Consider the following 14,149-nt stretch of genomic DNA (forward strand, 5'->3'; position numbering starts at 1 on the left):
ACACACACTTGTTATTTTATATGTTGACCAGAGGGGGAGCACTTTTAAAACCGACAAACAGTCCATTTGAAAAATCCCTCCTTTTTGGGACCACCCTAATTTTGACAGAATTCACCACCAGGGGTGCAAATGAGACATTCTCTATTAGATGCAATGGTTTTCTGTATTGGGACCATGATTTATGTCCTAACTTGTTCACCGGTCCTCATATAGACGGTACTTTTCTTTGTTGATGTTTCAAGAAGGGTGGAAATACAAGAACACACACACACACACACACACACGTTGTTGTGTGTGTGTGTGTGTGTGTGTGTGTGTGTGTGTGTGTGTGTGTGTGTGTGTGTGTGTGTGTGTGTGTGTGTGTGTGTGTGTGTGTGTGTGTGTGTGTGTGCGTGTGCGTGTGTCTGTGTGTGTGTGTATTTTTTACCTTCTCGAGACCTCAAAGAAATGCCTGCCTCTTTAGGACCACCCTTTCTAGATATATAAAGATTTGTATTTACAACATTAATAATATATACATACTATGCAAATATAAAAAAAGCTTGTTGTGAAAAATTAGTTGGAATTTCTCAAGAAAAACTTAGAATTTTGGCAGTATTATAATAACAGTCGTAATTTTACTCAGCGCAAGTCAACATTTTCCGAGAAAAACTGCACATTTGTGCAATGTTATGATAAAAGTTGGAATTGTACTCAATAACAGTCGCAATTTTACAAGAAAAGCTTCAAGTTTGGACAATTTTATGGAAATAGTTGTAACTTTATTCGACAAAAGTCAGCATTTTAAAAGAAAACTTTACAATTTTGGCAATGTTACAATAACAATCGGAATTTTACTTGGCAAAACGACGACCGACGTCATAATTTTACTCAAAAAATGTCACTATTTTACAACAACAAACAAATTGGCAATATTGTGATAAAAGTCAAATGACAGGTGACAAATGTCACCAATTTTGCATTAAAAAGTAATAATTTTACATAAGAATGTAATAATTTTACGAGAAAATATTGCAAAATTACAGAAACAGAAAGAATATGAGAAATTGTTCTCCATTTTATAAGAAAAAAGTCGACATATTGTGAGAAAAAGACTGCTTTTAGTTATTTATTTATTTTTTTAAATTTGTTGTTTGTAATTGGTTTTTAATCTTCATTATTTCATTAAAATTATTACAGTATATCTCTATATACATATTTATTTAATTATTTTTTATTAATTTTGGCCAAAGGGGGCCCATTTCAATTTCTTACACACACTTGTTATTACATATGATGGCCAGAGGGGGAGCACTTCAAATTTTTACACACACCTGTTATTTTATATGTTGACCAGAGGGGGAGCACTTTTAAAACCGACAAACAGTCCATTTGAAAAATCCCTCCTTTTTGGGACCACCCTAATTTTGACAGAAGTCACCACCAGGGGTGCAAATGAGACATTCTCTATTAGATGCAATGGTTTTCTGTATTGGACCATGATTTATGTCCTAACTTGTTCACCGGTCCTCATATAGACGGTACTTTTCTTTGTTGATGTTTCAAGAAGGGTGGAAATACAAGAACACACACACACGCACGCACACACACACACACACACACACACACACACACACACGTTGTTGTGTGTGTGTGTGTGTGTGTGTGTGTGCACGTCTGCAGCATTCGTGTGCCTTTATGCATGTATATTGTGTCTGCAATGTGCAAACTAGCTGTCACACACCCTCCATGTGTGGGTGTGGGTACGGCATGGAGACGCAGAAGACTGCACAGCATATCATCAGTTAGACTTTATGGCTCAGGACCTCCTAAAATAAGCCCCCCAGGCTGTGAAATTGCTCCTTCAAGAGAAAATGACATTAATATGAGCTTGTCCCTCCCCCCACTGATCCTTGAGCCTCGCTGCTCTTTTGGAAAGGCAAAGCATCATGAAAGGCTCCAACACAGATGAAGTGACGGGGGCATAGCCTGCAGAGCAAAGCTTTTAGCCTGTCCCGTCTGTGTATGAAGGCCGAGGCTGCCCGACAATGTCAAACCAGCATGGAGTCTTTTCTCTAAATCACAGGGACACAATCTATTCGTAAGATCCTAAATAGTCGAGCAGCTGAGGTCGCTAAATAATCGGTCCGTGGCTTCAAGCGCCACAAAGTGTGCTTTTCTGTCGGAGGTTTTGATTTGAAAGTTGACGTTTCGTTGAATTTGCAGAGCTAAGTTTATTTACTCACGGTATGATCCTTTTATGTATCATACTTTTTAATTGTTTGCCTTGTTTTTAAACCTGCCCTTTTGAAAGCATCGGTACTGAAAACTACAAAACCCAAAACCAGTAAAGTCGGCACGTGGGGTAAATCGTAAATAAAAACAGAATACAATGATTTGCAAATCCTTTTCAACTTATATTCAATTGAAGAGACTGCAAAGACAAGATGTTTAATGTTGGAACTGAGAAACTTTTTTTTTTTTTGTTGCAAATAATCATTCACTTAGAATTGCAAAAAAGTTGGTCGAGGGGCATTTTTACCACTGTGTTACATGGCCTCACTCAATATACGTTTAGGAACCGAGGAGACCAATTTTTGAAGCTTTTCAGGTGGAATTATTTCCCATTCTTGCTTGAAGTACAGCTTAAGTTGTTCAACAGTCCGTTGTGGTATTTTAGGCTTCATAATGCGCCACACATTTTCAATGGGAGACAGGTCTGGACTACATGCAGGCCAGTCTAGTACCCACACTCTTTTACTATGAAGCCACGCTGTTGTAACACGGGCAGAATGTGGCTTGGCATTGTCTTGCTGAAATAAGCAGGGGCGTCCATGAAAAAGACATTGCTTGGATGGCAACATGTGTTGCTCCAAAACCTGTATGTACCTTTCAGCATTAATTGTGCCTTCACAAATGTGTAAGTTACCCATGCCTTGGACACTAATACACCCCCATACCATCACAGATGCTGGATTTTGAACTTTGCGCCTATAACACTCCAGATGGTTCTTTTCCTCTTTGGTCCGGAGGACACGACGTCCACAGTTTCCACAAACAATTAGAAATGCGGACTCGTCAGACCACAGAACACTTTTCCACTTTGTATCAGTCCATCTTAAATGAGCTCGGGCTCAGCGAAGCCGGCGGCAGTTGTGGGTGTTGTTGATAAATGGCTTTCGCTTTGCATAGTAGAGTTTTAACTTGCACTTACAGATGTAGCGACAAACTGTAGTTACTGACAGTGGTTTTATGAAGTGTTTTTGAGCCCATGTGGTGATATCCTTTACACACTGATGTCGCTTTCTGATGCAGTACCGCCTGAGGGATCAAATGTCACGGGCATTCAATGTTGGTTTTCGGCCTTTGCGCTTACGTGCAGTGATTTCTCCAGATTCTCTGAACCTTTTGATGATATTACAGACCATAGATTGCAACAGTTTATTGAGAAATGTTGTTCTTAAACTGTTCGACAATTTGCTCACGCATTTGTTCACAAAGTGGTGACCCTCACCCCATCCTTGTTTGTGAATGACTGAGCATTTCATGGAAGCTGCTTTTATACCCAATCATGGCACCCACCTGTTCCCAATTAGCCTGTTCACCTGTGGCATGTTCCAAATAAGTGTTGGATGAGCATTCCTCAATCTTCTTAATCTTATTTGCCACTTGTCCCAGCTTTTTTAAAAACATGTTGCAGGCGTCAAATTCCAAATGAGCTAATATTTGCAAAAAATAACAAAGTTTACCAGTTCGAACGTTAAGTATCTTGTCTTTGCAGTCTATTCAATTGAATATAGGTTGAAAAGGATTTGCAAATCATTGTATTTGTCATGTCTGTTGTTCATGTTTTTGTTTTGGCCATGTGTTTGTTTTTTGGACTCTTTTTAGTTCCTGGTTGCACTTCCTTGTTTGTTCGTTTCCATAGCAACTCATTAGTTTTCACCTGTCCTGTCACGCACCTGTTTCACGTTTTGAGTCACGCACCTGTTTTCACTGATCATGTCACTATTTAAATGTGTCTGTTTCTGTTGTTCGTCCTGGCGACCTCACACTTTTTCATCACTCTGTTTCATGTCATGTTCACAGTTCCTTGTCAAGTAAGTTTTGTTTATTAATGCCACAGTTAGTGTTTTTGTTTCATTGATCATAGTTTCTGTCTTTTGTGCAAGTTTTATTTTCATAGCCAAGTTTTTGTACTTCCGCCATTGTGCGCTCCTTTTGTTTATTCTTTTTTTGAGTGTTAATATTAAATCATGTTTCATAATTCACGTCTTGCCCCCGTGCCAATTTTCCGTTGCCTTGCGGAGAAACAAAACCCAAGAACCAAGTCGTGACAGTATTTTGTTTTTATTTACGATTTACACAACGTGCCAACTTCACTGGTTTTGGGTTTTGTATTTACATACATTGACTGTAACGATACCAAGCACAAGAGCCGTATTCAGTCGATACTACAATGATTGCATCGATATTTTTTATTATCTCAAAATCTTTTGTAATTTTTAAAATTGTGCATAAAGTCAGGAAATACGGCCTTTATTTATGACCAATGTTTGATCCTGTAACTTCTTGTTATTGGATTAATACCAAAATGGGTAGTATCACCGGAAACCTTTTAACCGGAAGTTTGATTCCTATTAGCTGTTCCGCTATGTTTTTTTCATGCTTTGCAGCGGCACCTGAATAACTGTGACAGCCCATGCGTGTCATAATTACGAAATTCAGCTGGATTAAAAAAGTAGCGATAGCCATATCATTAGTCCAGAATTTTAACGGCCCCACCCAATTAGGAACCGGTACCAAAAAATACCGTTGCTCGGTATACATCTCTAGCAATGACAATAACGTTTCATTTCGTTTCATCACAATGTATCTACAAACCCTGTTTCTATATGAGTTGGGAAATTGTGTTAGATGTAAATATAAACGGAATACAATGATTTGCAAATCATTCTCAACCCATATTCAGGTGAATATGCTACAAAAACAACATATTTGATGTTCAAACTGATAAACTTTTTTTTTTTGCAAATAATCATTAACTTTAGAATTTGATGCCAGCAACACGTGACAAAGAAGTTGGGAAAGGTGGCAATAAATACTGATAAAGTTGAGGAATGCTCATCAAACACTTATTTGGAACATCCCACAGGTGAACAGGCAAATTGGGAACAGGTGGGTGCCATAATTGGGTATAAAAGTAGATTCCATGAAATGCTCAGTCATTCACAAACAAGGATGGGGCGAGGGTCACCACTTTGTCAACAAATGTGCGAGCAAATTGTTTAACAGTTTAAGAAAAAGCTTTCTCAACCAGCTATTGCAAGGAATTTAGGGATTTCACCATCTACGGTCCGTAATATCATCAAAGAGTTCAGAGAATCTGGAGAAATCACTGCACGTAAGCAGCTAAGCCCGTGACCTTCGATCCCTCAGGCTGTACTGCATCAACAAGCGACATCAGTGTGTAAAGGATATCACCACATGGGCTCAGGAACACTTCAGAAACCCACTGTCAGTAACTACAGTTGGTCGCTACATCTGTAAGTGCAAGTTAAAACTCTCCTATGCAAGGCGAAAAACGTTTATCAACAACACCCAGAAACGCCGTCGGCTTCGCTGGGCCTGAGCTCATCCAAAATGGACTGATACAAAGTGGAAAAGTGTTTTGTGGTCTGACGAGTCCACATTTCAAATTGTTTTTGGAAACTGTGGACGTTGTGTCCTTCGGACCAAAGAGGAAAAGAACCAGCCGGATTGTTATAGACGCAAAGTTGAAAAGCCAGCATCTGTGATTGGTATGGGGGTGTATTAGTGCCCAAGACATGGGTAACTTACACATCTGTGAAGGCGCCATTAATGCTGAAAGGTACATACAGGTTTTGGAGCAACATATGTTGCCATCCAAGCAACGTTACCATGGACGCCCCTGCTTATTTCAGCAAGACAATGCCAAGCCACGTGTTACATCGACGTGGCTTTATAGTAAAAGAGTGCGGGTACTAGACTGGCCTGCCTGTAGTCCAGACCGGTCTCCCATTGAAAATGTGTGGCGCATTATGAAGCCTAAAATACCACAACGGAGACCCCAGACTGTTGAACAACTTAAGCTGTACATCAAGCAAGAAGGGGAAAGAATTCCACCTGAGAAGCTTAAAAAATGTGTCTCCTCAGTTCCCAAACGTAGTTAAAAGGAAAGGCCATGTAACACAGTGGTGATCGCCTCCATTTCGGCAAATAAACTGAATTTCTTTGTATATATTGACTGCAGGACACACTGGGAGCAAGCCAGGAGCAGGCCTGCATATTTAGCTTGTTAATGTTCCTTACGTCATTAGTCACTACCAATTAATATTATAATACATTCATAGTTTGGGGTGTCTGGATTATATTTTTTCCTATGGGATCAATTGCTTCCATTCTTGGACGATCTGGTTTTTTGTCGAACCCTTTGGAACGGATTGCCAATGAAAACAGAGGTACCACTGTACTCAAAACCGAACTTGCTCACAATAAAATGCATTTGAGATTTTATAGCACCCATAAACGTTTATAGGTTTAGACATTGTGTATGCGCTGCCAAATCAATTTTCACAATGTCACCCTGCATTTTTACATAAAAAAAGTACACCTTTTTCTTCTGTTTCAGAACCAATAACCAGCTGGTGGCCTTCTTGTCCAAATACAGAGACATGAACTTCATCAAGTCCCATGGCAGGGACAACGCCAGGTAACAACCTTTCATTTACCCTGTGGCCCACCTTCAATGTCACATTTGTGACTTCATGAATCATGAATTAGTATTGTTATCGTGCTGAAGTAGTTCAACTGCTGTAACTTTTCTGTGGCCACTCGTTGATGGCCAACCAGGCGTCGAATAGCACAGTAGGCAAAAACACTCCAAACCACACAGATGCATGACTCAACATGACTAAGTACGTTTTCCCGCCACGTTGCAATATTTGATTGTTTTCTCAGCATGGCTGTGTTCTTTCAAATATACAGTCGCGATCAAAACTTTACATACTCTTGTAAAGAACATCATGTCATGGCTGTCTTGAGTTTCCAATAATTTCTACAACTCTTATTGTTTTGTGATAGAGTGATTGGAGCACATACTTGTTGGTCACAAAAAACATTCATGAAGTTTGGTTCTTTTATGAATTTATTACGGGTCTACTGAAAATGTGACCAAATCAGCTGGGTCAAAAGTATACATACAGCAATGTTAATATTTGGTTACATGTCCCTTGGCAAGTTTCACTGCAATAAGGTGCTTTTGGTAGCCATCCACAAGCTTCTGGTTGAATTTTTGACCACTCCTCTTGACAGAACTGGTGCATTATCCACACGTTTAGGTCAGGACTTTGGGAAGGCCATTCTAAAACCTTAATTCTAGCCTGATTTAGCCATTCCTTTACCACTTTGGGGTCATTGTCCTGTTGGAACACCTAACTGCGCCCAAGACCCAACCTCCGGGCTGATGATACCTCCAAATTCTTCAGGACAACCTAAAATCATCCGGCTTAAACAAACCCGATAAACCAGCATACAAAGTATAAAAATGCATATACAACCAGCGATGAAGCTTCTTTGACAGGTTTTCACCACCTTGCTGTGCAGTGATTGTAACATACTAACACAGGTTGAGAAAAAAAGATGCTTTGTGACCTATTGGTTTAATATCCTCTGGTATGTGTGAAGACAATTACACCCGAAGGTACTTGTGACCTTACAAACGTATATTTGTGGTATCAAAATGATTGAATACAATTTTACGGATAAAATTACATTTATTGGTTGTAAAATGTGTGTTTTGCTCCACAGGTTTATTTTTCTGTGTAACTCTGACCAAGGAAATAGACTAAAAACAAAGAATAGTACCGCGATACTAATGAATCATATTCGGTTCTATACCGCCTCTGAAAAGTACAGATATTTCGATACCAATATTTTGGTATAGATGTCTCGATATTTTTTGGCATCACAACATCTTCTTTCCTTTTTAAAAACAATTCATATCATGTTTCTAAAGTCAGGAAATATGTCCCTGGACACATGAAAACTTTGAATATGACCAATGTATGATCCTGTTACGACTTGGTATCGGATTGATACCCAAATTTGTGGTATCATCCAAAACTAATGTAAAGTATCAGACAACAGAAGAATAAATGGTAACACTCTAGTATGGGGAACATTTTCTTTATAAGAACCATAAATTGCTGGGGTGTGACTGACGTCACGTCCGGCTCAAGTCCCGCCCAATGAGTACTGGTGGTGGTCAAGCTAGCTCTGTTTTCAATGGGTACTAGATGCCATTAATCCTTTTTCGAAGAAAAAATGCCCTATTTTTGTGTTTTTTTTCGGCTGTACAAACCGTTCAAATCGCGGAAAGTATAAACGTGTCTTCAGAGAGGTAATCAAAAAGGGCGGAAAAGTGATAGATTTGTGGAAAAGACAACGAGAAATACATGAACTCCAGTCCAAGTGAGCAGAGCCGAACAACGCATAAGTTTGCATGAGTTTGTTGGATATACTTTTAACGATTAATGTTTTCCATTTAAGCATTTTCTTGATATTATTTGTATTTCTTAAATATAATACATATATATAACTAAATACAATACTGCATAACTAATAACATAAAGAGTAAAATTTGAATGACTTCAATAAAATTAATGGTAACACTTTAGCATGGGGAACATATTCACCATGAATTAGTTGCTTATTAACATGCAAATTAGTAACATATTGGCCCTTAATTAGTCATTATTAAGTACTTATGAATGCCTTATTCTGCAAGGCCTCATTATACAACCAGTAAGTCATTAACTAAGAGTCTTCCCTCGATAACCTCAGAATTATTGCTTATTAGTAACCCTAACCCTTATATATTCCCCTAGTGTCCAAATAACTCTAAATTAAGTCTTTGTTACTTAGAATTTGTTCTAAAGTGTTACCGAATAAATTATTATTACATTTTAACAGAAGTGTAGACATAACATGTTAAAAGAGAAAGTAAGCAGATATTAACAGTAAATGAACAAGTAGATTAATAATTCATTTTTTACCACTTGTCCTTAATAATTTTGACAGAATAATAGAATGGAAAATGACACAATATGTTACTGCATATGTCAGCAGACTGAATTAGGAGCCTTTGTTTGTTTACTTACTACCAAAAGACAAGTTGTCTTGTATGTTCACTATTTTATTTAAGGACAAACTTGCAATAAGAAACATATGTTTAATGTACCCTAAGATTTTTTGTTAAAATAAACCCAATAATGCAATTTTCTGTGGTCCCCATTATTTAGAAAAGTACCGAAAAGTATTGAAATAATGTTGGTACCGGTACCAAAATATAGGTATCGGGACAACACTAGTCCCCTGCAGAGTATGCCAGTTTTCAGGTGGTTATCTGATGATATACTAACCATCGATTTCCTCTTATTTGTATCAGGTTTATTCGCAAACAAGGCCTGGATCGTCTCTTCTACGAGTGCGACACCCACATGTGGAGGCTGGGCGATCGCAAAATCCCAGAAGGCATCTCTGTGGACGGAGGCTCCGACTGGTTCCTCCTGAACCGCATGTTTGTGGAATATGTCATCAACTCCAAGGACGATCTTGTCACTAACATGAAGCGCTTCTACGCCTACACTCTTCTGCCTGCCGAGGTAACGCACTCATTCGACACATTTCAGATTTTTTTCCGTGACAGGAAAAATACTTCAAATGGTAAAGTGCAAGCAATATGTGAATCCCGACTGCATTCAAGGATTGGTGAGAACTAAAAGATCTCACTTGGCGAATTGCATTTTCATCACAAGCTGCTGTGATTCTACATTTTTCTGCTGCTACTTGTTTCCCCTTGTGTACTAGAAGGGGTGAAAAACACAATGCACACTTTTTAATGTGTCTTCCTCACACTTTCTTGTCTCTGTCCCCAGTCGTTTTTTCACACCGTGCTGGAGAACAGTGCCCACTGTGAGAACATGGTGGATAACAACCTGCGCATCACCAACTGGAATCGTAAACTGGGTTGTAAATGCCAGTACAAGCACATTGTTGACTGGTGCGGGTGTTCCCCTAATGACTTCAAGCCTGTGGACTTCCACCGCTTCCAGGTAATAATAACACCGTCCATTAATTTCTCTTTTTTTCCCTTGCAATGATTGATGAAGTTGACTGACACAAAGTCAGTCACACTGGTAAGAAAAGGGGCCCATGGTCACAAATGTGATTTTCTTTCCTGAGAATGTTGAATAACACTAATTTAACCAGTTGTTTACTTTATAACAAGGGGTGTCAAACATACGGCCCGAACAGGTTTTAACCGAATGTGTTTGCTAAAAATTAAAAAAAATTGCCACAATTTTTGAATGAAAGAAACTGCTGTTCTAAATGTGTCCACTAGATGTCACAATAGCAATTATTTGTATCTTTGTAGATGATGCTACATATGTAAAAAAAAAACATAAACCACATGATGTTAGTACACCAGTCGAGGAAAATGAGCAAACTACATAAATAACATCCTGTAATTTGATTGTGATATTATTTTTTTTATCTTGATAGATTGAAAATTAACACCAAGGAGTTGACTGATGAACATTAACACATAATTTATTCAGAAATAAATAGAATACTATTAAGTGCAACATGTAAGTGTAAAAAAAAAACCCCAACAACATTATGATTTTGTACATTTTCAGAATGTGCTTGTTCTATTTTCAAACAAAGAAAACAATCTGAAGTTGTCTTTATTTTTAAGTTATCATGCCGTGATTTTACCAGTCCGGCCCACTTGGGAGTAGATTTTTGTCCTTGTGGCCCCCCATCTAAAATGAGTTCTTTATAAGAACCGTAAATTGTTGGGATGTTACTGACGTCACGTCCGGCTCAAGTCCCGCCCAATGAGTACTGGTGGTGGTCAAGCTAGCTCTGTTTGCAATGGGTACTAGGCGCCATTTATCCTTTTTCGAAAAAAAAAAAAGCCCTATTTTTGTGTCTTTTTCGGCTGTACAAACCGTTCAAATCGCGGAAAGGATAAACGTGTCTTCAGAGAGGTAATCAAAAAGGGCGGAAAAGTGAAAGATTTGTGGAATTGACAACGAGAAATACATGCCGCTCAAACTCCAGTCCAAGTGAGCAGAGCCGAACAACGCATGAGTTTGCAGTGATCACTTCGTTAAAAGTTTGTTAGAAAAACTTTTAATGATTATTGTTTTCCATTTAAGCATTATCTTTATATTATTTGTATTTCTTAATTATAATACATAAATATAACTAAATACAATATTGCATAACTAATAACATAAAGAGTAAAGTACGAATGACTTCAATAACATGAATGGTAACACTTTAGTATGGGGACCATATTCACCTTTAATTCTTCATTTCTTCATAATTATCTAATAAATAAGATGTAAATTATCCTTTTAAATAAAACATCATTGACTAGTTATTGTCTTTTACCAAGTTAAAGTGGCATTTATTTCCAAAATAAATGTTGATTTATTTAAAGGGGACATATGATTATTTGGTAACACATTAGTATAGGAAACATATTCTAAGTAACAAAGACTTAATTTAGAGTTATTTGGTTAGGGTTAGGGTTACGATTAGAGGGTTAGGGATAGGGTTAGGGTTATACTGGTTATATAATAAGGCCATGCAGAATAAGGCATTAATAAGTACTTAATAATGACTAATTAAGAGCCAATATGTTACTATTTTGCATGTTAATAAGCAACTAATTAATGGTGAATATGTTCCTCATACTAATGTGTTACCGATTATTTTCCTCTTTTCTGACGTATAAATGTTGTTACAATGGACACACGTTTTAAACAATGCCAAAGCGTTTGGCCGTGAGCTTTAACACAGTTTTGATTGCCTCTGACCGCTGTGTTTTGGAGTCTTTCTTTAATATATGGATACAGTGTGACACCACAGTGTGGTGGACGTTCTTTTTTGGACATTTAGTTGTGGTAAATGCAGCTGTTTTTATTCAGCTCCTGTATAAATCCCAAAATGGGCAGGTGTACCTAATGTTGCGACCAGTTATTCTATACATCTTATTTTCCGGACCATAGGGCGCACCGGATTATAAGGCGTAATGCCGATGAATGGTCTATAATCAATCTTTTTTCATATAGGGCGCATTAAAGGAGTCATATTATTATTCTTTTTTTTTCTAAATGGAAAACACTTCCTTGTGGTCTACATAACATGTAATGGTGGTTCTTTGGTCAAAATGTTGCATGGATTATGTTTTACAGATTATCTTCAAGCCGCTTTCTGACAGTCGCTTCAGGATGCTCCGTTTTGTGGGCGGTCTTATTTACGTGGCTCACCTTCGACAGCGTCTTCTCCCCGTCATCTTTGTTGTAGCGGTGTAGCGTGCAAGGACGGGAGTGGAAAAAGTGTCAAAAGATGGAGCTAACTGTTTTAATGACATTCAGACTGTACTTCAATCAATAACGGAGAAATCACAGGTTCAGAACTCCAAAATTAAATGGAAAGAGGCAGAAATCATATATCTAGGACTACATATTACACCAAACCTTTATGCAAGTAGAGATCTAAATCTTAAACATTTAAAAAATAAGATAGAATCCAAAATGGAACGCTGGTCACGTCTCCAAATATCACTTTGGGGTCGGGTGAACATAGTAAAAATGAGTATACTGCCAGCAGTTAATTATATACTGAAAATTATGCCTGTCCTAATTAATAAAAGTTGGTTTAAGAAAATACATACAATAATATCACATTTTATATGGTGTGGAAAGAAGGCCAGATGTTCATACTTAAGGTTGTCTTATACACAAGATAAAGGAGGACTACAATTACCAAACTTCTTACATTATTATATCTCCTTTGGTTGTGAACAAAAAACGGAGCAGCATCTCCTCATCCGTGGCTCACTAGTGCAACAACAACGCCGGAAATGTGTCCCGTGAAAAACTGTCCGACCGGAACTCTCTAATTGCTAAAGTTACGGTACTTTTTCACATGATTATTCACGGATTTGTGAGAAAAAGCTGCTCTATTTTACCAAACGGCGGTGGAGATTGCCGTGGCGGTTACGTTTTGCTGGCATTCCGCATCGTGTGGAAATCAGGGGTTAAGAGATGCAATCTTATGCGCACCAGTTTGGTAGATTCAAGTTTCATATCAAGTTTGAAAGTATTTTAATACCCGCAAACCTTTAGTACAGGGGTCCCCAAACTACGGCCCGCCAGCGTCCAAAATCCGGCCCGCGGGAAGTCCCAAGTTTGTTTTTTTATTATTATTTTTTTAAATCTGTAATTTTTAATCCATTTTCTACCGCTCGTTACTCTCGGTGTCTCCTAGCCACTCAGGCAAATCATATTGTCTAAATAGGCATTTTTTCATCGATTACGGGACATCATCGTGCTCGGAATATATATATATATAATATATATATATATATATATATATATATATATATATATATATTATATATATATATATATATATATTATATATATATATATATATATTATATATATATATATATATATACATATGTATGTATATGTATATATAGCTTCCTTCCACCTCCAAAGGCATGCACCTGGGGATAGGTTGATTGGCAACACTAAATTGGCCCTAGTGTGTGAATGTGAGTGTGAATGTTGTCTGTCTATCTGTGTTGGCCCTGCGATGAGGTGGCGACTTGTCCAGGGTGTACCCCGCCTTCCGCCCGAATGCAGCTGAGATAGGCGCCAGCACCCCCGCAACTCCAAACGGGACAAGCGGTAGAAAATGGATGGATGGATATATGTATATGTATATATATATTTTTTTTTTATATATGTGTGTGTGTGTGTGTGTGTATTATATATATATATATATATATATATATATATATATATATATATATATATATATATATATATATATATATATATATATATATATACATATATATATATATATATGCGGCCCCAGAGTCAGAAGTTTGGGGACCCCTGCTTGTTTCTGGACATGTTTCATTAAACAACAAAACAACAACATCATATTTTACAAGCATATTAAATAAATATACCCCTGAAATACTACTGTGAAGCAAGTTAATTGAATTATTTGTGAAGACTTAATACATTTCCCCTTTAGCTGTTGTATTGAA

The 14,149-nt window shown here is 37.7% G+C and overlaps 1 protein-coding gene across 1 annotated transcript in view; it reads left to right on the top strand.

Moving 5' to 3' along the window:
- Positions 1 to 14,149, top strand: part of xylt1 (xylosyltransferase I) — a 295,672-nt gene that overhangs the window by 188,029 nt on the left and 93,494 nt on the right. The window contains exons 5-7 of the mRNA XM_062032690.1: positions 6,632 to 6,712; positions 9,449 to 9,665; positions 9,939 to 10,115. Coding sequence (XP_061888674.1) covers positions 6,632 to 6,712; positions 9,449 to 9,665; positions 9,939 to 10,115 — 475 coding nt within the window. The remainder of the gene's footprint in view (positions 1 to 6,631; positions 6,713 to 9,448; positions 9,666 to 9,938; positions 10,116 to 14,149) is intronic.

The sequence above is a fragment of the Entelurus aequoreus genome, linkage group LG22 (genome assembly GCF_033978785.1).
Source record: "Entelurus aequoreus isolate RoL-2023_Sb linkage group LG22, RoL_Eaeq_v1.1, whole genome shotgun sequence".
Taxonomy (NCBI): Eukaryota; Metazoa; Chordata; class Actinopteri; order Syngnathiformes; family Syngnathidae; genus Entelurus; species Entelurus aequoreus.